The 25,405-nt window shown below is 48.4% G+C and overlaps 1 protein-coding gene across 1 annotated transcript in view; it reads left to right on the forward strand.

Moving 5' to 3' along the window:
• DISP3 (dispatched RND transporter family member 3) overlaps nt 1-25,405 on the forward strand; it is a 167,312-nt gene that overhangs the window by 124,296 nt on the left and 17,611 nt on the right. The window contains exons 11-14 of the mRNA XM_073657231.1: nt 11,881-12,003; nt 12,347-12,483; nt 14,489-14,670; nt 17,594-17,721. Coding sequence (XP_073513332.1) covers nt 11,881-12,003; nt 12,347-12,483; nt 14,489-14,670; nt 17,594-17,721 — 570 coding nt within the window. The remainder of the gene's footprint in view (nt 1-11,880; nt 12,004-12,346; nt 12,484-14,488; nt 14,671-17,593; nt 17,722-25,405) is intronic.

Here is a 25,405-nt window from a genome sequence, read left to right on the forward strand (position 1 = left end):
AGCCAGGTGGATGATGAGAGTGATGATGACCAGCAGCAAGCCCCACCTGGCAGCCTGCAAAGTCACCCGCAGGCCACGTGCAGCGAGCTCCCTGCAGGACAGGCGACAGTGACATCCGGTCGCAGTTCTGCCGGCTCTGGGGAGGACAGTGACAGCAGCGGCCAGGGAGGGGCGCTAATGGCAGAGATTAAGCTCCTGGAGTCCCCAGTGTGCCTCCAAAACTTCCATCTTGGTGACGATCTACCAGAAGAGGCACCTGGGGGCCACAAAAAGGCAAAGAAGACCAAGCCAAAGCTGCAGGAGGCGGTAAGATACGTATATGCCCCCCTCCCTGTACCCCCTGAGTCGGCGGCAGGCTCAGCTCGCTGTATAAGCCCCGTTGCCCAGCCCAGCCCGGGTTCTGCTGTGGATCCGGTGCAAAGGCGCGGGGAGATTACAGAGCGCGGTAGTGAGGCGCAGAGCTCCGTCTCTGCTTGTAGTAGTGGGGACGCAGCAGGAGGTGCATCAGCCGAGAGGCTGGACAGTGAGGGCGGCCCGGCGGCGGGCGTTCCATCAGGCCACGATGCTGTGGTGCGCTCCTCAGTGGGAGGGGGGAGCAGCCCGGTGTCGGGGGCAGCTCCGGTAGCCTCGGCACCTCTGAATGCTGTTGCCGCTGATCACTTAGTTGAGAAGCGACGGCAGTGTGAGGGGGCTGTCGGGGCTGAGCGTTCCGGTCCTCCCACGAAAGTGCTATTTTGTGTTGGCGTCGCTGGTCCGGAAGATCCTGATGCTAAAGATCAGCGGCGCCTAACAACATCTAAAGATCAGCTGCACATTATTCCGAATGCCAAACAGCGGAAATTACCGACCAATGATGTGGAGGGCACACATAAGACCGGGGGTGAGGTCGCCTCCAGTTCTATGGAGGTGACTGAGCCCCTTGTGCTTGATGCAGAGGTCAAAATGTCATCCGCCATTGTTACTGATCCAGCAGGAATGAATGTGGTGGTGGGGGTGAATGAGGCTAATTCATTGTCTAGTGGTGTGGTTGCTGGTTTGGTGGAGGGTGAGATGGAGGTGGGTAATGGTGTTGCTGTTCGGGCTGATGTGGTCACTGGTCCGGTTGCCCACCCGGGGGTGGCAACACCTGTCCAGAGTTATGCCAGTGTCACCTCCGGGGCAAATAGGGCATCCTCCTTATCTCCGGGCTTTGGGGACGGCATGTTGCAACGGCGCCTTCTGGAGGCTCTAAAGAAGGGGGAGAGATCACTAATGGTAGAGGGTCGAGAGGTTGATCTATCCTTCTGGATAGAGAGGCATGGCCTCGGGGCCTTCCGAGAGCAAAAAGGGGGGATACAGTGTGGTCCCTCCCAACAGCCGGGCCAGGCAGTGTGCGTAGGAATGTGGTCCGTCTTCGGTGGAGGGGCAGTGATGCATGTCCTCCAAGGTCTAAAGTTGTGGAGCTCCTGCTGAGGATGGGCTTCAAGGCGATTGACATCTACGCCTTGATACATCCCTATTCCACGCCTGAGTTTGATATCAGCTTTGTTCGGCCGGAGGGGCTTGAGCTCTTCTGGGCGAATTATGAGCTGGCAAAAAATGAGCCCGGCTGGCGAGACTTTGCCGTTCAGGCAGTGTCTCGCCAAAACCAGATCAAGAAAGTGACCGTGATGACTCGTAACGAGTCGCTTTCTTGCTATGACATCATGACGTGGCTTGGTCGGTATGGAGAGGTGGTGGAGATGCCAAAGAAAAACCGCGACGAGTTTGGTATCTGGTCAGGGGCCTGGACGTTTATGGTAAAACTTAAGCGTTCAGGTGGTACGGTTGCCCACATTCCATCGTCTGCCTTCCTGGGTAGGGATCGTATCCTGGTCTTCTACCAGGGGCAACCGAAGCTCTGTCACAGGTGCGGCGACCCCACACACTTCAGTGCAAACTGCACTGTGCAGAAATGTGCGTTGTGTGGGGGTGTCGGCCATCTTGCCGCCTCTTGTGTGGAGATTAGGTGCCACCTGTGTGGTGAGTTAGGTCACCCATTCAGCCGTTGTCCTCGCTCCTTCGCTAATGCAGTCGAGACCCCGGTGGGAGTAAGCCGTGAGGCCGATTCTGCTGGGGAGGGGACTAGCAGGGGTGGGGGAGCCGAGGGGCCAGGGAAGAAAAGCAATAAAAAGACGCCTGCCCAGCTGAGGCGTCTAGACAAGCACAGACAGGAGAGGGAGCGGGGCGAGCCCCAGACTACCGGGGCAGCCCCTGTCCTGGATGCCAGTCTTGCTGCTGAGGCCCCGAGGGATGATGAGTTGGATGAGGAGGTCAGGAGGATCCACAGGGAGGAAACCGCCTCTGCCTCAGAATCCTCCCATTATGAAAGTATGGATGAGGATAATAAGCGGTGGCTAGAGAACAAGCATAAGCTCGGCACCAAAAAGAAGAAAAAGAAGGGAGATAAAACATCTTCTCCCGCTCTGACCAAGGTACCTAAGGAAGGTAAAACTGACTCCCCTCTGGTTGGTCTTTCTAACCGGTTCCAAGCCCTTGATAACATCTCTTCCTTTGAGGAGGAGGCCGAGGGTGAGGTTCCGGCTACAGCGGAGCTTACAGGGGGTGCCGAGTCTCCTTCTCCTGGGGATGCAGAGTCCTTGGGGGGAGGGACTGGCCCAGAGTCCGGAGACGAGGACGAGAAAAGAAGGAAAAATGTGGGAATGGACACCTCTGTGTCATTAAAGAGGGGGAAGGATTCCTCCTCTGAGGCAGAGGGTAAGGGGAGTGGGAAGAAGAAAGCCATCTAACTCAATCACCAATGATGGCGGTACCCACTCCGTTGACGCTGGCGTCCATTAATGTCACCAGCATTAAGTCAAATATGGCTAGATTTGCGGCCTTTGATTTTATCAGCCGGGTTGAAGCTGACATTTTCTTTTTGCAAGAGACCAGGCTGCCAAATATGGCAGAGGTGTTTATAGCTAAGAGGGAGTGGAGACTCGGGCCCTCCTATTGGTCTCTTGCGGCCGAGCCGTATAGCGGAGTGGCGGTCCTTTTTACCGCACCGGTAGAATGCCGACGGGTTATTGAGTTAGAAATGGGGAGGTGTCTGATATTAGATGTCCTCATGAAGGGACAGGAGCTTCGGCTCATTAACATTTATGGTCCCCAATCTAAGTGAGACCGGAAGTGTCTCTTTACGAGGATCAAGCCCTACCTTTTTACGAGTCGGCAGGTCGTCTTTGGAGGGGACTTCAACACTGTCACGAGGCCCCGGGATAGAGGAGGTTCCAGAGACAAGCTGACTTATGATAGTGTCGCCCTTAATAGTATAGCTAGTGAGGCTCGCCAGGTGGATGACCACATCCGGCACACCCCAGGCCACGAGGGGTTCACCTATCATAGAGGTAACTGTAGGTCCAGGAAAGACAGGTTTTATTTAAAGGAGGAAGCCGTCTCTTCAGCAGTATCTGTTGTTGAGGTGGAGTTCTCCGATCACTGTATGATTTTGTTTTCCCTGAATGTTACAGAGACCCCCCGGATGGGAAGAGGCTTTTGGAGGCTCAATTCGTCTCTCTTGGAAGAAGCGGAGATAAGACAGTCCTTTGAGGATTTTCTTCAGAGCCAGGTACCCTTACTGGATCTTTGTAGTAGTAAGTCAGAGTGGTGGGAGATGTTCAAGAAAAGGGTGGCGAGATTCTTCCGCCAGCTCTCGAGCCTCAGGAGCCTGGACAGGTATCGCCTGTATCAGGGCCTGAGGAGGAAACTCGAGCATCTTGTCTCAACTGGAGGTAGCCGCGAGGAGATCGCCAGAGTGAAATCTTTGCTAATGAGGTGTCAGTATGATAGACACGCATCTTTGGTTTTTGAGAGGGATTACGGGAAGTACCGCTCGCCCGACCCTTACAGAAACTGCAAGATGTCAGTGAATAGTAAAGTTGTTACAGGACTGGTTGACACTGCGGGGTCCCTAAAAAGATCCAGATCGGGGATCCTGGAGGTCGTCAGATCCTTCTACTCGCACCTCTTGGGGAAGAGGGATCTGGATTGGGATGAGATGTCGGCTTTTCTGGCTGAAGCCGTCCCCGAACCAGGGGTAGACCCCTCTCTTGGCGTTTTGACAGAGAAGATAAGGAAAGAGGAAGTTAAGTTGGCGATTGAAGGGCTTGCCCTGAAGAAATCTCCCGGTCCGGATGGCTTAACATCTGAATTCTATAAGACCTTTAAGGACGCCTTGGTTCCCCTCTTGACTGAGGTATTCAATGAGTGTCTTTCCTTGGGCACTCTGCCAAAGTCAATGAGGAGGTCTGCCCTGATCATCTTGTCAAAGGGTAAGGACCCATCTTGCATTGAGAATTGGCGTCCCATAGCGCTTCTCAATGCAGACAGGAAGGTTTTGGCAAAGTTGCTGTTTAATCGGCTGGTGAAATTTGCACCCCAGCTCCTTTCGGGGGCCCAGCATTGCTCTGTTCCGGGCCGTAGTACAATTAGTGCTGTACTCTGTGTCCGAGAGGCGGTGGAGCAGGGTAGGGCTGGCCACTGGAAGGGGTACATGCTGTCATTGGACCAGGCAAAAGCGTTTGATCGGGTTAATCATGAGTACCTCTGGTCTGTCCTTCTGAGGTATGGCCTGCCGGGGGGGTTCGTTGATTGGCTTAAGACCTTGTACGCTGGGGCAGAGAGTTTCCCGCTTGTGAACGGTTGGATTGGCAGCTCTTTTGAGGTTAGGTGTGGTGTTCGCCAGGGTTGTCCCTTGAGCCCGCTACTGTACGCGTTTTCGATTGACCCACTTCTTAGGAGGGTGGAGCGTGGACCGTTAGCTGGGATCGGGATGGACCGGGCAGCACCGGAAGCCACTCTGAGAGTGGTGGCGTATGCCGATGACGTCACCGTTTTTGTTTCCTCTGATAGGGAGGCAGAATGGCTGATGTCAGAGGTAAATCGCTACTCGGAGGCATCCGGGTCTAAGATCAACCGGGATAAGTGTGAGAGTCTCTGGCTGGGAGGAGATCCTGGTTTTGATCTCCCGGACACCCTTCCAGAACCCAAAGTCTCTGCAAAAGTTCTTGGCATCGAATTTGGCCAGGGGGATTACCCCAAAGAAAATTGGGACAGCAGGCTAGAGATCGCCACTCAGAAGGTGAACCAATGGAAGGGTTGGTCTTTGACCCTAAGGGAAAGGGTAAACCTGATCAAAACTTACCTGCTCCCTTTGCTGATCTATCTGGGCAGTGTGTGCATCTTGCCAGAGCCTCTCTGGACTCGGGTCTACAGTTTGTTCTTTCAACTGTTATGGGGGAATAGACTGAACCTGGTCAAGAGGGAGGTTACTTACCGTACGAGGAGACTAGGAGGGTTGGGTATGGTCAACCCTGTGGTATTCCTTGTGAATACCTTCATTAAGATCAATATTGCAAACCTCTGGAAAGAGAGGGCTCCTCCGTGGGTATTCTCCTGTAAGGGATGGTTTCAGCCTTTCTTCCAGGAATGGGAGACAGGAGGGCAAGTGAAGGATCTCCGCACACCGCATGGACATCTCCCGGCTTACGCTACCGTGGTTCTGAAGGTAATTCGCCGGTGGGGTCTGGGAATGTGGGAGGTCAGGACTCTGCCAAGGAAGCTCCTTGACAAAAGGGTTCTGTTGACCCATTTTCAGAGGCCTCTGGTGCTCAGGGATTGCCCAAGTCGGGATCTTGGGGTGGGTCTGCATCTTTTGAATTCTATCAGGATCCCCTCGAAGGTTTGGGACTTGGCTTGGCGCTGCTTCCATGGGAAACTGTGTGTGAGGGACAATCTGAAGTGTAGGAGCTCTGAGGACAGGAACTGTCCTCGGGAGCATTGTGGTACCATGCTTGAAAGCATGGACCACTTCCTGCTTCGTTGTCCCTTTAACACAGAGGTGTACAACAGGGTGGGCGCCTCCACTGGCTGGCCCCGGCTGGCCGCTCTCTCTTATGCGGAATGGGCCTATGGAGCATTCAGGGACCTGGGTGGTCGGGACCGCTGCACCTTATTTCTAGTTAGCGCAGTGGTTAGGTATCACACGTGGAACGCACGGTGCTTAGTATCGACGCAGCGGAAAATCCTCCCAGTGGACGATGTGTTTAGGACCATACTCGGTGACCTGGTGAAGGTGCGTTCTCTGGAGTATGAGAGACTGGGTACACGGAGGACCGCTCTCCTCTGGAGGGGCTTTTCTTTTAGTGTGCCCTAGTCTGGTCATCTCCTCTCCTGGTGGTGGGCTGCTGCTGACACCATAGATTTTTGTTTTATTGATCAGTAGACAGTGATGTAGGGCTGCAGGCGCCGAACTTGGGCTTTGTCAGTTGTGGTTATTGTATTGTTTGTTTCTGTATATATTGTATATATGGGTTTGGGTGGAGGTGTTAGGTTGGGTGGAGGGAAAAGGGGGGAGGTGGGTTCATCTTGTGGGACACTGGTTATTTGGGTGAAAAACTGGCACTGCCTGATCTGGCCTATGGACGTTGGACATGGACTGAGGCATGAGGCGCGGGACCAGCTCTCAGGTCAGTGCCGGGGAGGGACTGGTGGGCTCGAGTGTGGGGGGTTTTGTTTTGTCTTGTATATATTTGTATAGTTAGTATTTATGTTATTTATAATAAAATTAAAAAAACTAAAAATAAAAAAATAAAAAAATGTATATAATTTGTCGGTTATTGTTTATTATATTGTTATTATTTGTTTGGTAACCGGACCAGATGTCATGGTGTAGGTAGTTATTATTGTGTATAATATGTGTGTGAGGAGAGAGGGAGCGGCTGGACCAGTTTCATTACACTGTTCATTTTCTGGTTATTAATTTTGTTATGTTTTTCATTTTTATAATAAAAGATCTACAGGAGGTAACTCAGGATCAGTAATGTAATGTATGTACAGAGTGACTGTACCAGCAGAATAGTGAGTGCAGCTCTGGAGTATAATACAGGAGGTAACTCAGGATCAGTAATGTAATGTATGTACACAGTGACTGCACCAGCAGAATAGTGAGTGGAGCTCTGAAGTATAATACAGGATGTAACTCAGGATCAGTAATGCAATGTATGTACACAGTGACTGCACCAGCAGAATAGTGAGTGCAGCTCTGGGGTATAATACAGGAGGTAACTCAGGATCAGTAATGTAATGTATGTACACAGTGACTGCACCAGCAGAATAGTGAGTGCAGCTCTGGGGTATAATACAGGAGGTAACTCAGGATCAGTAATGTAATGTATGTACACAGTGACTGCACCAACAGAATAGTGAGTGAAGCTCTGGGGTATAATACAGGATGTAACTCAGGATCAGTAATGCAATGTATGTACACAGTGACTGCACCAACAGAATAGTGAGTGCAGCTCTGGGGTATAATACAGGATGTAACTCAGGATCAGTAATGCAATGTATGTACACAGTGACTGCACTAGCAGAATAGTGAGTGCAGCTCTGGAGTATAATACAGGATGTAACTCAGGATCAGTAATGTAATGTATGTACACAGTGACTGCACCAGCAGAATAGTGAGTGCAGCTCTGGAGTATAATGCAGGATGTAACTCAGGATCAGTCATGTAATGTATGTACACAGTGACTGCACCAGCAGAATAGTGAGTGCAGCTCTGGGGTATAATACAGGAGGTAACTCAGGATCAGTAATGTAATGTATGTACACAGTGACTGCACCAGCAGAATAGTGAGTGCAGCTCTGGGGTATAATACAGGAGGTAACTCAGGATCAGTAATGTAATGTATGTACACAGTGACTGCACCAGCAGAATAGTGAGTGCAGCTCTGGAGTATAATACAGGATGTAACTCAGGATCAGTCATGTAATGTATGTACACGGTGACTGCACCAGCAGAATAGTGAGTGTAGCTCTGGAGGATAATACAGGATGTAACTCAGGATCAGTACAGGATCAGTAATGTAATGTATGTACACAGTGACTGCACCAGCAGAATAGTGAGTGCAGCTCTTGAGTATAATACAGGATGTAACTCAGGATCAGTAATGTAATGTATGTACACAGTGACTGCACCAGCTGAATAGTGAGTGCAGCTCTGGAGTATAATACAGGATGTAACTCAGGATCATTAATGTAATGTATGTACACAGTGACTGCACCAGCAAAATAGTGAGTGCAGCTCTGGAGGATAATACAGGATGTAAATCAGGATCAATACATGATAACATTGGCGGTGGTCTGACTCTAAATGAAACAGCAGAAGTCATGGCATTATATAATTTTCTTATGATTTTGGGATCCCAGTAGTCTGACTCCCATTGGTGTTGGGGTCGTTGCGTTCCCCCATGCTGGAGATCATGAGGTTGCCTCCTTGCTGGAGCTCAGGCTTTGGATGGATCTCATTGATATGTGACCTCTGATACCGGAGTATGGAGACACAGTTTGCCCCTATACTTTTTTGCATACATAACGTGGAGAAGCTGAGGCTCGGTGCCGGGAGGACGTCACACCCGGCTGAGAAGTGAGAATAATCTTCTCCGATAACGGTATTGACGTCTCCTCTGGTGCACAGAGACTCTCAATAAGCCAAGCATTGATCCAAGGAACTGCTGTTCATTTCACTCGAGTAATTGGTCACTTTGGGATTTACTAAATCGTCCCATAGAGAATTTCTAGGTCTAATCTTCGTTATGGACCATAAAGGTCACTTTAAGAAATAAAAAAAAAAACAAGAAGAGAGAATAGGCTTCATGCTTAGGGGTGTAAGCAAATCTCCATTGGGGGAGGGGGATTTTTTCTTGAACTGACTGAGCATTCACCTGCAGGCTCCTTGAGTCTAAAGCACTGACCCTTTATGAGTAATAGAGGGTCCTTTTCCTTTCTGTAACTGAGCATTTATCTGCAGGTCTGCTGAATTTGAACTTCTGACTTTACCACTGAGCATTTACTTGCAGGTTCCTTGAGTTAGGACCTCTGATCCTTTATGACTGAACATTCATCTGCAAATTCCTTGAGCTAGAACCTTTGACCCTCTATGACTAAGCTTTCACCTGCAGGTTTCTTGAGTTTTGATCTCTGACCCACTATGAATGAGCATTCACCTTCAAGTTTCTTGAGTTAGGACCTCTGACCCTCTACGACTGATCTTTAACCTGTAGGTTCCTTGATTTAAGACCTCTGACCCTCAATGAATGAGCATTTGTAGCACCCCGAGGGTTCGGCCACTACAGGGGTATTGCACCTCTGCCAGAGGTGTGATATTCCACTCCCGGGTAAGGATGGAGTATGGACCAAGGCTCAGTAGGCTGTATACAGCACACACACCCCATTTCCGAGGGACAGCTCAACGGTGCTCCCACTAGACAGAAGTGCAGGCACGACTGACCATGTCCCTGCTGGAGTGGGGAGGGGGGTGGAACACCCAGTGCTGTAGGGGCAGATAGGGGTTGGTTCCTCTGACCCTCTACGCTAAGCTTTCCCCTGCAGGTTCTTTGAGTTGGGACCTCTGACCCTCTATGGCTGAGCATTCACCAGCAGGTTCCTTGAGTTAGGACCTCTGACCCTTTACGCTAAGCTTTAACCTGTAGATTCTTTGAGTTAGGACCTCTGACCCTCTATGGCTGAGCATTCCCCAGCAGGTTCCTTGAGGTAGGACCTCTGACCCTTTACGCTAAGCTTTAACCTGCAGGTTCCTTGAGTTAGGACCTCTGACCCTCTATGGCTGAGCATTCACCTGCAGGTTCCTTGAGTTTGGTTGGCATTGAGCGGAGCTCATTCGGTTGAATGCATTTTAGTTTTCACTGACTTGGGTGGACTAACTAAATTTTAAATTTAGTTAGTCCACCCAAGTCAGTGAAAAATTGTAGTTTAGTGGACTCTAGTTTATGGAGTCTTGAGGTCCTCAATCAGTGAATTGAATGTATTTTAGGAATTACTCTACAACAAAGACTATAACTCCATAAAGGGTTAAGAACAAGGGGTTCCGAACAGATCTTCTTCAGCTTTGTCTTTTCCCATGGAGGAAGAGGGATATTATGCCATTAAGGATGGACCGTCTTAGAGAAACTTTAAGTGTTCTCCGGTGCCAGTACTTCTCTACCAACATGCTGTGGATGGACAATCATAGGCTGCATCCAATGGTGATTGAGTCATCATAACTGGTGGATCTCAGGAACGTTAATCATGATGGTGACAAAAGTAATGCCAAGTGTAGACTAACAGGGCAATAGGTGATAGAGATCTGGTATTCGATAAGTCTTCGGAAGATGAATCTTCATAAATAGCTCATTTATATATAATCCATGAACCACTAGAAGAAGTTCTGGCAAGACTTGTCCCACATGACGAAGGATGAAAACGAACCACTTTGCCTTGGCGAGGTTCTGTTGTAGATAGAAGCCTAGGGCAGAAAAATTAACATTTTCCTTGGTTCTGAAAAGCCTAGTTCTGGCTCGGACTTCGTAAACCTCATACCCAGCATCTCAGGGTTCATCTTATTTACTTTCCGGAGCACCACAATATATATTAGAGAGACCCTTGCCCCTTACATCGTCTCCCTCCGTGCCAGCCAGGCTGTGAAGAGGCAGCGGATGGGCCGACGTGAACCCGTATCCAGTGACTGGCTGCATATGTTTGAACTCAGAACATCATTTATTAAAACCTTTCCTGGCAGAAGACTTAATTTCTGCTCTTCCTGAAAGTGGAAATAAGAGAAGTGAAATGAAGGGAACCGCACGCCTAAGGGAGACAAGCTGAAGCAGATGAGCGCTGACAGGCGCCAGGGACGGGAACACTCTGCCCCCACCTCTGCCCGGAGTCTGCCGCCCGGAGTCTGCCGTACTTGGAAGCACAGTACTGATATGTTTAAAGGAAAACCCTGCTTTTGTATAAAAATTTACAAAAAGAGTCCCCCGGTACTTCTGAAAAAAGAAAATGTCCCACCAAAGGGCTCGGTAACATTGACACTTGCGCTTCTTTTTAATGACAGCAAGAGTCTTCGAGATGGAAATGCCCACCAAATCCTTGTTGCAGTTGATTGTTCTTGGTCAGAAAAGTTGGGCTCTGAATGGATTCATGGGTGAAACCAGTCGACAAGATCCCCCTTTATGTAGACCCCATGTTCTATGCCCAATTTTCATTTCTCTTCTATATATTGGTGACTTCTTTGAGAAGATCACCGTGTGGTCATCTTGAGAACCTTTCGATCTTCTTCTACAATGGCTTACAAATTAGCTCTCTCCCAGAAGGACCGAAAGCGATGTAGCTGGTGACAACTATTGGAAATATCTACCTTGAAGGTCAGTTTCTGAACCATTGACGAACTTTGGAATGCGACTAGGGATAGTAGACAAGCCGAACCCCCATTTTCATACATCTGTTTTGGGGTAATTGTCCCTCATCAGTGTAGAGCAGAGTTTGATTGAATTTGAAGCCCTTGATGCACCTTCTGGACTCGGGACTATCTCTTAAGGAGACTTGCAGGATTTTGAGTCTTATTGGCTCATGTTAAACATGGAATTTAGTACTTTCCTAGAAGGATAGAGAGCGGTTTTACAAGTGCCATCATTTGGCGGTAGCTCTTAGCTTAATGTCTGCTTGGAAGAGCAAAAAAAGTAAGACCTTATGTAACCGATGGGTTTTACATCTTAGTGCAATAGTCCTCTCTGGTCTAAATCAAGGAGGACAACATACAAATATCCAATGATGGATAGGAGTCTAGAAGAATAAATAAAGGTATGACCCATCATATACCTAGGTGGTGGTGGTCTCCTGGCAATGTGAAGACTAAGGAGCTTAGGGAAGGAGATGGAGCCTGTAATCCGGAAAGACTTGATTGACACAATACCTGAGGCTCTTATCGGCTGCACAAATGTTGTTGAGGGTCCTAAGCCCTTAAATCCCCTTCACGATAAAGAATTGAATTCTTATAGATCATATTTACTGTTTGTGCTGTAGGTTTGTTCCAGGAGAAACCCCGGAGCCTCCAAAACAACATTCGGACCTCATCAGACAAGAAGAAGAGAGGCTCGTTGGCTTCATGGAACAGCAAGATGTCCATGGCTGACACTGGACATGAGGGTGAGTTGGGTTGTAACATTGCATATGGCTACTTTATCCATGCTCTAATGGTATATGATATTTAGTACAAGGATATCGATATAGGGGTTGCAATAGTACAGATACAAGGAGACCCAGTAGAAGTCCTTTTGCCCATCATGGGTCATTACATCTCTACCGTAGTTGAATTGATGGGTCATTGGTTTTGGTTGCCATGTTTGGAGGTGGGTGGGTATTTTCCCCCGTTGATACGAGGTTGACCACCTCCTGGCGAGTGTTGTCTTCTCCTGGATCAGCATAGGATGAACTTGATGCATATCCTTCTACATGACTTTATTTCACCCGATCCTCTCTAACTTCCCAGATTTGAAGAGAACAGTGTATGTGACCAGATGTAAATGGGAAGGACGGGCCACCATTTACCGACTGTCCCTTAATGCTTCGGCTGCGCCTCCCTGGCAATCTACCCTGCCCGGGGATGACGACGTGACCTCCTTTCAGGTAAGAAATCAGATGCCCAATTATCCTCCTTTACATATTTAACATTCAGCAATGACCGATACAACATATCACACTAACGGATACTCGTCAGCTGGAACGGTGCAGAACTGCGAAGCGAAGAGTTAAGAGTGAGCATTGTACGGCCCACCCCATTTAAAGGGATTGTCCAGAAAAACATGGTTGCCTTCAGATTGTTTTGTATTATAATTTACCATTGACTGTAGATGGGTCAGAATCATTACTATCAGATGTCACTGATAGCCCCATACCCAGGTCCAGCGGCCACGTCATTCCATGGATGTCGGAACGGAGCCCTCCGCCTCCTGCTTGCTGTAATCCCCAGCGCTTCTTCTGATTGGTAGGCCTGGTGCGTCATATTGCCCTGAACCTACAAATCAGAGGAGGTGTCCTGGATTCCTGCAGACAGGTGGTGGTCCGCAGGGTTTTGGTCCGGAATTTACTGATGTGGCCGTTGGAACAGGGACCTTCGAATCGATTTGCTCGTCTCTCGTTCATGGCCTTTGCTGACGGATCGGCGCCCTATGCGGAGGGGTGTATTGTGCTGTGTGTATTACAGGCTGATCACCCGATCCTGGATCACACGATCCTGGATCACATGGCGATCTCTGACAGCCCAGGGTCTGGGCGTCGCTGGTCAAAAACGGACTCAAGTATTTGGCAAATTTCTCTGCATCAATTGCACCATTAATCCATGTTTTATCCTTTTTATATTTCTGGCCTAAATCATAGAACTCAAATAATAAAAAGTACAAGCGCTCTGAACCTCTCCCCCCTCCGCGCTGCTGCGATCCGCAGTAAGCGTCGATGAGCAGATTGAGCTCGGGGGGCCGCGTTGATGTTCTGTGTTTTCTCATTACTAAGGACTGACATCTCTTTAGCGCTGCCGCCCGGCGGCCGCTTCTCTCCACTCGTCGGGCCGGGAACAATGAAGTGTTACATTCTAACACGGACACGTCTCCCTTGTTTAGAATAATTCCGCCATTGTGCAGACCTATTATTAGAGCGGGGGGCCGCGGGGAGCACGTCTACGGACGAGCACCTGAGGATTAGCTCCATCGCTTAAGGACGGGCAAATGTGACACGAAGGATAACGATTTTCTTGGCAGAAGTCTGCGGAGCTCTTGTAAGCACCTCGTATCCTTCCAGGCGTTGGGCCCGATCCCGAGTGCGGATTTGCATCCATGTAGATAACGCTGATGGATTGCATCGGTCGTCACGTCTGAGTTGGAAGCAAAATGCATTTTTTTGTAGTATCTGGGGGTGGTTATCGACCAAATTCTACCCGGCCATTACTAACAGGGTGTGTATAGTTATGCAACCAGTTCTTTTTAATGCGTCATTACATCTACTATGTATACAGAAAACAGACTTAAGTTGGCTCATTTTATATTTTGGATGATTGATGCAAAAAAAAACCCCAATAGTTGTAAAAAAAAAAATCAATCCAGGTAGATAAGGAGATTTGTGCCGGTCTGCTGCTTCTCTAATCCAATGAGATATCACAGGTGATGAGATACAAGAGACTGAACCACTTGCATTGTTACAAGCAGAGTCGGGGGAAATAGAGGTTACCTTTTTCATCCTGGGCACGGCCCATAAGGCGGCTGTAATAAATGAAAAATTAAAAGTTAGGGGTTTCTGCTACAGATTTTTGCTTTTGGATTTGGAATTCCCCTCTGGATCCAAAGAGGGAACAACAAGTTCCTCATGATAAAAAAAACGGAGCAAACTGTGATGTGACGTTCAGGGCATAGAAATCACTTAAAGCATCCAAATGCTCGCACACGAAACCTCCGGCTCAGACCGTGATACCGGGCACTAGTAGCACAGTGTAGTGGCTGGAGTTCCCCTTTAGGAGCATCTCGCGCAGCCCCGGTGCCCCCTCTGTGCCGCCCCCTGTGTTAGTGTGTCAGGGGGGCTCTCAGGAGCTCGGATGTCCGGGTGCCACATTGTAAATGTTTGTTTTCGTTAATCCATTGTTTAGGTGTATAAGATTCCTTACGGTAACTACAGCTGGAAGCTGACAGCTTGTATGTCCACCATAGGGCTGCAGACAGAGATCTGTCCCAAGAAGTGGATGATCACCTCCTCCGGCTGCGACACACGGAGAGGATGGAAGTTTGACTTCAGTTTCTATGCTGCAGATAAAGAGCAGTCCTATGCAAGGTAATATTAGTGCCATAGTGCGCCACGTCCTAAACCTGCAGAAGAGACAATAGGCTGCAGCCTGCTAGTAATATCCAGCGCTGCCCATAAGCTAATGAAACCATCGAGGAAACCTTAAAGGGCCTAATTTATAATCCATGTAAACCGCAGAGTCACTTTAAAAAAATATGATATTACTGATCCTGAGTTACATCCTGTATTATACTCCAGAGCTGCGCTCACTATTCTGCTGGTGCAGTCACTGTGTACATACATTACATTACTGATCCTGAGTTACATCCTGTATTATACTCCAGAGCTGCACTCACTATTCTGCTGGTGCAGTCACTATGTACATACATTACATTACTGATCCTGAGTTACATCCTGTATTATACTCCAGAGCTGCACTCACTATTCTGCTGGTGCAGTCACTGTGTACATACATTACATTACTGATCCTGAGTTACATCCTGTATTATACTCCAGATCTGCACTCACTATTCTGCTGGGGCAGTCACTGTGTACATACATTACATTACTGATCCTGAGTTACATCCTGTATTATACCCCAGAGCTGCACTCACTATTCTGCTGGTGCAGTCACTGTGTACATACATTACATTACTGATCCTGAGTTATATCCTGCATTATACCCCAGAGCTGCACTCACTATTCTGCTGGTGCAGTCACTGTGTACATACATTACATTACTGATCCTGAGTTACATCCTGTATTATACTCCGGAGCTGCACTCACTATTCTGCTGGTGCAGTCACTGTGTACATACATTACATTACTGATCCTGAGTTACATCCTGTATTATACTCCAGAGCTGCACTCACTATTCTTCAGGTGCAGTCACTGTGTACATACATTACATTACTCATCCTGAGTTACATCCTGTATTATACTCCAGAGCTGCACTCACTATTCTGCTGGTGCAGTCACTATGTACATACATTACATTACTGATCCTGAGTTACATCCTGTATTATACTCCAGAGCTGCACTCACTATTCTGCTGGTGCAGTCACTGTGTATATACATTACATTACTGATCCTGAGTTACATCCTGTATTATACCCCAGAGCTGCACTCACTATTCTGCTGGTGCAGTCACTGTGTACATACATTACATTACTGATCCTGAGTTACATCCTGTATGATACTCCAGAGCTGCACTCACTATTCTGCTGGTGGAGTCACTGTGTACATACATTACATTACTGATCCTGAGTTACATCCTGTATGATACTCCAGAGCTGCACTCACTATTCTGCTGGTGCAGTCACTGTGTACATACATTACATTACTGATCCTGAGTTACATCCTGTATTATACTCCAGAGCTGCACTCACTATTCTTCAGGTGCAGTCACTGTGTACATACATTACATTACTCATCCTGAGTTACATCCTGTATTATACTCCAGAGCTGCACTCACTATTCTGCTGGTGCAGTCACTGTGTACATACATTACATTACTGATCCTGAGTTACATCCTGTATGATACTCCAGAGCTGCACTCACTATTCTGCTGGTGCAGTCACTGTGTACATACATTACATTACTGATCCTGAGTTACATCCTGTATTATACTCCAGAGCTGCACTCACTATTCTTCAGGTGCAGTCACTGTGTACATACATTACATTACTCATCCTGAGTTACATCCTGTATTATACTCCAGAGCTGCACTCACTATTCTGCTGGTGCAGTCACTGTGTACATACATTACATTACTGATCCTGAGTTACATCCTGTATTATACTCCAGAGCTGCACTCACTATTCTGCTGGTGCAGTCACTGTGTACATACATTACATTACTGATCCTGAGTTACATCCTGTATTATTCTCCAGAGCTGCACTCACTATTCTGCTGGTGCAGTCACTGTGTACATACATTACATTACTGATCCTGAGTTACATCCTGTATTATACTCCAGAGCTGCACTCACTATTCTGCTGGTGCAGTCACTGTGTACATACATTACATTACTGATCCTGAGTTACATCCTGTATTATACTCCAGAGCTGCACTCACTGTTCTGCTGGTGCAGTCACTGTGTACATACATTACATTACTGATCCTGAGATACATCCTGTATTATACTCCAGAGCTGCACTCACTATTCTGCTGGTGCAGTCACTGTGTACATACATTACATTACTGATCCTGAGTTACATCCTGTATTATACTCCAGAGCTGCACTCACTATTCTGCTGGTGCAGTCACTGTGTACATACATTACATTACTGATCCTGAGTTACATCCTGTATTATACTCCGGAGCTGCACTCACTATTCTGCTCATACATCCACTGGGTTTACATGATCACACTGAAATCATCTCTTTTTTTTACCTTTCCTCTTTGACAAAGTGACGATTGCCTAATCCTCCCCTGTTTATTCATGTACCGTATCAGCGTCAGGCCCCTTTAAGAGCGCATTGCAGGCTGTTACGGCGTCTCCGGATGCGGCGCCTGCGCTGCTGGTTTTGAGTCTTCGCTGCAGAATGTTCGATGTTGAATTGATAAAACATTTATATAAAACTTTACAGCATCTGAAATCACAAAGCCGAACGCCCGAGTTCTGCTTCCAGGGACCGCTCCTGTCCTGCTGTACACAGACAAGCACAGTGCAATACTCCATTTTGCCTCTGGGGGCGCTGCAGAGAAATTGAACACTTGCTGGCAGGATTGCTCACAGATTACCGCTGATCTCTGGGGTTCACACAGGAATTTCCTCCAGGGATAGATCCGGGTTTCTGTTCTTCTATTGCCCTTTTGGGAGGAGAGTGACAACTCTTTAACCCTTGATAACCAGCAGCAGTATATATCAGGCAGCGGTCAGGCTCATGGGATGTTTACTGTCAATTCTTTATTCTCTTGTTTTTTTATACATTATTTTTTTGTGCTTTTTTTTTCCCTTTTTTATAGAAAACTATTTTTCACCTTGGTGCATAAAAACCCCACCCATGGCAGAGTGTGCGCTTCTGCCTCCGGGTGTCCCGGGTCGGGGTCAGACGTGTCAAACAGAGGCTTTTTTTATGTCCCCACTGAGAAAGGTAAGTCTGAGCTCCGTTACCATAGACGGTCCAGTTGGGATCTTTTGTTAAAGGGAGTGCGGGAGGGGGTTTCGGAGCGTCCATGTGCGCGGTGCACCGTTACGCCCCCTTAATTTGAATCTTGGGCACTGCCCTAGCTTGTGATGGATGGCGCTGACTCCTAGAGTGAACACTGCCCCCTGTGTGTGCACGTGTGCACTGATATTGGCGCGCGCATATTAGCGGGACCTGGCTCTCTGCGGACGGCGGTCATTACACTTTTAAAGTCCATTCTTCCAGGCTGTGAGCTCCACTGATCTCGGCAATCATCAAAGGTACTGCCCTGCCAGGACCTTCCTTCTCAGTGACATTATCCTGGGACTGCTGGGACGTTACCATTCCTGCCGTCTCCCCCCCGCGCTCATTCTCTATATGCCTCTGTGCTCCCAAGTAGTGTTGAGCCACCCCCGCAGTGTTCGGGTTCGGTTCGTAGAACACCGTCGAACACCGTTAAAACCAATGGCAGGCAAACAAAAACACATAGGAACACATAGAAAACACCTTCAAAGGTGTCCAAAAGCTGACAAACTGCTCAGAAGACGCTTTCTTTAAAAAAGCCGGCCGGCAATTCAGCAGCGGCATACACCGGTACCCGACAATTTAGACATGAAGGAATAGAGCATCACACATAGATTAGATAGATAGAAACATGTTAGTCACATATATATGAAGCACAGTGACAGTGTTGATTACTGTACTTGTCATTTAGTGTAAAGGATTTATTAAAAAATATAATAGTGTTTTCATGCACCGTCTCTTTAAAAAAGCCGGCCGGCAATTCAGCATCTGTACCCGACAATTTATAATCGAAGGAATAGAGCTTCACACATAGATTAGATAGATAGAAACATGTCAGCCACATATATACGAAGTACAGTGACAGTGTTGCTTACTGTAATTGTCATTTAGTGTAAAGGATTTATCAAAAAAAATAATAGTGTTTTCATGCACCGTCTCTTTAAAAAAGCCGGCCGGCAATTCACCATCTGTACCCAACAATTTATAACAGACAGAATAGAGCTTCACACATAGATTAGATAGATAGAAACATGTCAGTCACATATATAATAAGTACAGTGATAGTGTTGGTTACTGTACTTGTCATTTAGTATTAAAATAAAGGATTTATTATTAAAAAAATTGGCGTGGGGTTCCCCGTAATTTTAGTCTCTAGCGGAGGTTAAGCAGACAGCTGGGGCAGATGTTTGAAGCCTGGGAAGGGGGTAATACCCACGGAGCTTCCCAGGCTACTAATATCAGCCCCCAGCTGAATACCTAGCCTTAACTAGCTATTAAAATGGAGGACCCCCCCAAAAAAAATGACGTGGGGTCCTCCCTAATTTAATAGCTAGCAAAGGCTAGGCAGACAGCTGGGGGCTGATATTAATAGCCCAGGAAGGGTGCCATGAATATTGGCCCCCTCCCAGGCTAGAAACACCAGCCGTCAGCCGCCCCAGAAATGGCGCATCCATAGGATGCGCCAATTCTGGCACTTAGCCTCGCTCTTCCACGCTGCCCTGGTGCGGTGGCAGGGGGTAATAGGGTTGGGGTTGATGTCAGCTTATAATGCCAGCTGACATCAAGCCCAGGTTAGTAATGGAGAGGTGTCTATAAGACACCCCCATTACTAACCCCATAGTCAAAGTTAAAAAAAAAACACAAACACCCAGAATAAAGTCCTTTAATTGAAATAAAGACACAATTCTTTATTGTTCTAAATTAAACCCTACTTACCATCACGCCCATTCCAGCTGAAGCCAACGATCTCCTGCAATAAAAGAAAAATAATAAAGCAACCTCATCCTTACCTTTCCATTGTTCCCAGGACAGCTTCAGCTCTGCTACATCGAGATGACAGGCTGGACCGCAGCAGAACGCTGCCATCCAGCTTGCCATGCCGCACACACTGAGAAGCGCAGGCATGCTTGCGCTCCTCAGTGTCTCGCTGTGACGGCATCCAGATGAGCCGACAATGAACTCGGCTCACCTCATGCACGTCACTGACAGCGTGGGAAAATTCTCCTGCACTCAGCGCTTCAGCGTGAGAATTTTCCCACGCTGTCAGTGACGTGCATGAGGTGAGCTCATTCATGTCCAATGAACTCAGCTGACCTCATGTACGTCACTGACAGCGTGGGAGAATTCTCACGCTGAAGTGCTGAGTGCAGGAGAATTCTCCCACGCTGTCAGTGACGTGCATGAGATGCGCCGAGTTCATTGGACATGAACTCGTCTCATCTTTATGCCGTCACAGCCAGACACTGCAGAGCGCAAGCATGCCTGCGCTTCTCAGTGTCTGCAGGATGACAGGCTGGATGGCAGCGTTCTGCTGCGGTCCAGCCTGTTATCTCGATGTAGCAGAGCTGAAGCTGTCGTGGGAACCATGGAAAGGTAAGGATGAGGTTGCTTTATTATTTTTCTTTTATTGCAGGAGATCGTTGGCTTCAGCTGGAATGGGCGTGATGGTAAGTATGGTTTAATTTAGAACAATAAAGAATTGTGTGTTTATTTCAATTAAAGGACTTTATTCTGGGTGTTGTGTTTTCTTTTAACTTTGACTATGGGGTTAGTAATGGGGGTGTCTTATAGACGCCTCTCCATTACTAACCTGGGCTTGATGTCAGCTGGCATTATAAGCTGACATCAACCCCAACCCTATTGCCCCACTGCCACCGCTACAGGGCAGTGGGAAGAGCGAGGCTAAGTGCCAGAATTGGCGCATCCTAAGGATGCGCCATTTCTGGGGCGGCTGACGGCTGGTGTTTCTAGCCTGGGAGGGGGCCAATATTCATGGAACCCTTCCTGGGCTATTAATATCAGCCCCCAGCTGTCTGCCTAGCCTTTGCTAGCTATTAAAATAGGGGGGACCCCACGTCATTTTTTTGGGGGGTCCCCCATTTTAATAGCTAGTAAAGGCTAGGTATTCAGCTGGGGGCTGATATTAGTAGCCTGGGAAGCTTCGTGGGTATTACCCCTTCCCAGGCTTCAAACATCTGCCCCAGCCGTCTGGTTAACCTCCGCTAGAGCCTAAAATTATGGGGAACCCCACGCCAATTTTTTTTTAAATAAATCCTTTATTTTAACACTAAATGACAAGTACAGTAATCAACACTGTCACTGTACTTCATATATATGTGACTGACATGTTTCTATCTATCTAATCTATGTGTGATACTCTATTCTTTCTGTTCTAAATTGTCGGGTACAGATGCTGAATTGCCGGCCGGCTTTTTTAAAGAGACGGTGCATGAAAACACTATTATTTTTTTTTAATAAATCCTTTACACTAAATGACAATTACAGTAAGCAACACTGTCACTGTACTTCATATATATGTGACTGACATGTTTCTATCTACCTAATCTATGTGTGATTCTCTATTCCTTCTATTCTAAATTGTTGGGTACAGATGCTGAATTGCCGGCCGGCTTTTTTAAAGAGACGGTGCATGAAAACACTATTATTTTTTTTGATAAATCCTTTACACTAAATGACAATTACAGTAAGCAACACTGTCACTGTACTTCATATATATGTGACTGACATGTTTCTATCTATCTAATCTATGTGTGAAGCTCTATTCTTTCGGTTCTAAATTGTCGGGTACCGGTGTATGCCGCTGATGAATTGCCGGCTTTTCATGTTTCACTGTTGGCACTGTTCCCATCGATTTGGGCAATCACTGTAATGCCACAACCACCATGGCTGTGGCATTACAGTGAGTGGCAGACAATCCCTGCATGATTGGTGCTCTAAATAGCGCCAGACATGCAGGACACGACTTTTGGTGCACGAACAGTTATCGAACATAACCTCGAACAGCCGAATTTTTTGCAAATCGTTCGGGTTCGTCGAACAACTCGAACACCGCCCAAAACAGCTCGAATTTGAGATTGGCGAACAGTTCTAGTCGAACACCGCTCATCTCTACTCCCAAGTGAAAGAGAGGTGTCTATGGGAGGACCATACACATGACCCCTACAGGAAGGGAAGGAGGCGAGACCAGGGTACATGCTGATATAACAAGGAGGGCTTGAAATACGAGAAGGGGTCCGGGAGGCCAGACTGCAGCCTGATGAGAAGCCACTCGAGAAGATGGTGCACGAGTAGAGTCCAACCCGTAATAATGTGAAAAACTGATAAAGTGCAGTCCAAAAACATGCAACGCGATATTGACGTTTCGCTACAACATCAGGACCTTCATCAGGAGAGTGCGGATTGCTGTGAGAGAGAGATGACTGTAAGTGCGGCGCTCTAAGGCATGTGACTGCCATCGTGAGCGCCACACCATCAGTCACACGCACTTATACTCACCTCTCTCTCACAGCAATCCGCACTCTCCTGATGAAGCTCCGGATGTTGTAGCGAAACGTCAATATTGCTTTGCATATTCGTGGACTGCACTTTATCTGCTGAGTGTTTCATATTATTATAACACAAGAAGATGAAAGTACAACGGAGGAGAATCTGACCAAAAGGGCAATGTTACCATGCAGGATTGTGCTGTGAGCCTGGAGTCCCGGAGACCAGAAGAAACGGGAGTCCAGGAAACATTAATGAAGGCTTGTTATTCCAGAAAAGGAGACCAGACGGCAGCCCAACAAGACATCTAGCTTGTCATAGCCTTCCTGGTGTTAACTCAATAGATATGAGGGCAGGAAACAACTAGGTAGTGTCCTGCCGGGACTTTCCTTCTCAGGGACATTCATGTAGAACTGTATTCCATGCTGCTGGGGTGGGACCATTTTTGCGCAGTCTCCCACCCACTTTCCACGTACATCACTTTATCTACCCAAGAGGAAGGAGAAGGGACCAGTAAACGTGTTGATACATTATTGTAGGCTTGTAGTGAAGACAGGAGCCCAGGAGACCGAGCAGACAGGAGCCCAGGAGACCGAGCAGACAGGAGACCGAGCAGACAGGAGCCCAGGAGACCGAGCAGACAGGAGACCAGGAGAGGACGAGGGAAGGGAAAGTAATGATGCTGATTTATGTAATGTGAGGGGATCAGACTGCAGCACACTGATATTACATTCACTCTTCCTGCTCTTAAATGGCTGTTGTTTGGAGAAATACCACCAAACCATGGTGAAAAGGCCTTCAGATGTTCTACCATAGATTCTGGAGCCCCCAATGAGCAGGTGCCAGAGGTCCATGTGCTATTGATCCTGCACCTGAGCACGCTTATATCAGGGTCGGTTCTGCCACGTTCCAGCCTCTTGGCGCAACAATTGTATGTTGCATAACCGCAACCCAAAACGCGCTAATCGACTCGACATGAGCAACATGTGAGAACCCGGAGCGCCCGACATAAGGGCCGACCAGGCACAGATGTGGTTTTATCACCCGTTACAGATTCGTACAGCCGCTAATTAAGAACCAAAAACTACGTCTCATCGCATTAACGACAAAGGGAAGCAGCCGTCGTATTCGCAGCCTCGGCCGCGAAACATCTACTAAATGTGATCACATGTAATGCACTGAAATAATACGAGGAAGCCTCGAAATCAGACCACCTGCCCCGTGATACGGGGTCCCAATCTGCAGCGGAATCTAATGTTTCTCTTACACTTTGTTGCTAAACTCAAAGCATAGACCAGAGTAGTAAAAGAGGAATAATCACCCACATAATGTCCCACATGCACCCGGGAGGTAGAGATGCAAGTGCCTCCTACTACAGTTCTTAGTCCTGTGGAGGCCACAGTGTATTCTCTGCTGTTTTTCCATGGAAATATCAGAAAAATTCTGTACTTTTATAGTAATTTTTCTCATGCGGAGCTTTTATCTGCCATTAGGGGGAGCCGAAGAGCTCACTGCATACAGTTATAATATGTATACAGAGAGCTCCCCCTAGTGGTGACCACAGAGAGAATCTTATGTATCTCTGTATACAAGGAGCTCCCCCTAGTGGTGGCTGCAGTCAGAATCTTATCATGTATCTCTGTATACAGGGAGCTCCTCCTAGTGGTGGCTGCAGACAGGATCTTATCATGTATCTCTGTATACAGGGAGCTCCCCCTAGTGGTGACCACAGAGAGAATCTTATCATGTATCTCTGTATACAGGGAGCTCCCCCTAGTGGTGACTGCAGACAGAATCTTATCATGTATCTCTGTATACAGGGAGCTCCCCCTAGTTGTGACTGCAGACAGAATCTTATCATGTATCTCTGTATACAGGGAGCTCCCCCTGGTGGTGGCTGCAGATAGGATCTTTTCCTGTATCTCTGTATACAGGGAGATCCCCCTAGTGGTGGCTGCCGACAGAATCTTATCATGTATCTCTGTATACAGGGAGCTCCCCCTAGTGGTGACTTCAGGCAGAATCTTATCATGTAACTGTATACAGGGAGCTCCTCCTAGTGGTGGCTGCAGACAGTATCTTATCATGTATCTCTGTATACAGGGAGCTCCCCCTAGTGTTGGCTGCAGACAGAATCTTATCATGTATCTCTGTGTTATGCACACGCCCGGACTGACTGGCGTGTGCGTGATTAGTGATCCCACTGTGCCATGAACCGGAGAGTGCCTGGAGGGGCGTAACTAAGTATCAACCCGATCCGACCCAGGTCGCACAACGGCTACGACGCCGTGCACCAGGGAGGAACCGAGCAGAGGGACCAGGTGCCACTCCAGGTCAGACCCCGGACACAGCTGTTGACCCACACCGGGGAATACAGTAACAGGCGGGTTAGAGCACAGGCTGGGTAGGGTCCAGTACAGACTGGGAGACGGGTTCAGAGCCGCAGATGCGGTAGTCAAGCAGAGTAAAGCGAAATCGCAGGTGCGTTGGACAAGGCTGAGCAGAGCGGCACCGCAGGTGCGGTGGACAAGGCTGAGCAGAGCGAAACCGCAGGTGCGGTGGACAAGGCTGAGCAGAGCGAAACCGCAGGTGCGGTGGACAAGGCTGAGCAGAGCGAAACCGCAGGTGCGGTGGACAAGGCTGAGCAGAGCGAAACCGCAGGTGCGGTGGACAAGGCTGAGCAGAGCGAAACCGCAGGTGCGGTGGACAAGGCTGAGCAGAGCGAAACCGCAGGTGCGGTGGACAGGGCTGAGCAGAGCGAAACCGCAGGTGCGGTGGACAGGGCTGAGCAGAGCGAAACCGCAGGTGCGGTGGACAGGGCTGAGCAGTGCGAAACCGCAGGTGCGGTGGACAGGGCTGAGCAGTGCGAAACCGCAGGTGCGGTGGACAGGGCTGAGCAGTGCGAAACCGCAGGTGCGGTGGACAAGGCTGAGCAGAGCGGAACCGCAGGTGCGGTGGACAAGGCTGAGCAGAGCGAAACCGCAGGTGCGGTGGACAAGGCTGAGCAGAGCGAAACCGCAGGTGCGGTGGACAAGGCTGAGCAGAGCGAAACCGCAGGTGCGGTGGACAAGGCTGAGCAGAGCGAAACCGCAGGTGCGGTGGACAGGGCTGAGCAGAGCGAAACCGCAGGTGCGGTGGACAGGGCTGAGCAGAGCGAAACCGCAGGTGCGGTGGACAGGGCTGAGCAGTGCGAAACCGCAGGTGCGGTGGACAGGGCTGAGCAGAGCGAAACCGCGGATGCGGTGGACAAGGCTGAGCAGAGCGAAACCGCAGGTGCGGTGGACAGGGCTGAGCAGAGCGAAACCGCAGGTGCGGTGGACAGGGCTGAGCAGAGCGAAACCGC

The sequence above is a fragment of the Phyllobates terribilis genome, unplaced genomic scaffold, assembly GCF_046119375.1.
Source record: "Phyllobates terribilis strain yellow unplaced genomic scaffold, ASM4611937v1 Scaffold_12__6_contigs__length_324123572, whole genome shotgun sequence".
In the NCBI taxonomy this organism is placed as follows: domain Eukaryota; kingdom Metazoa; phylum Chordata; class Amphibia; order Anura; family Dendrobatidae; genus Phyllobates; species Phyllobates terribilis.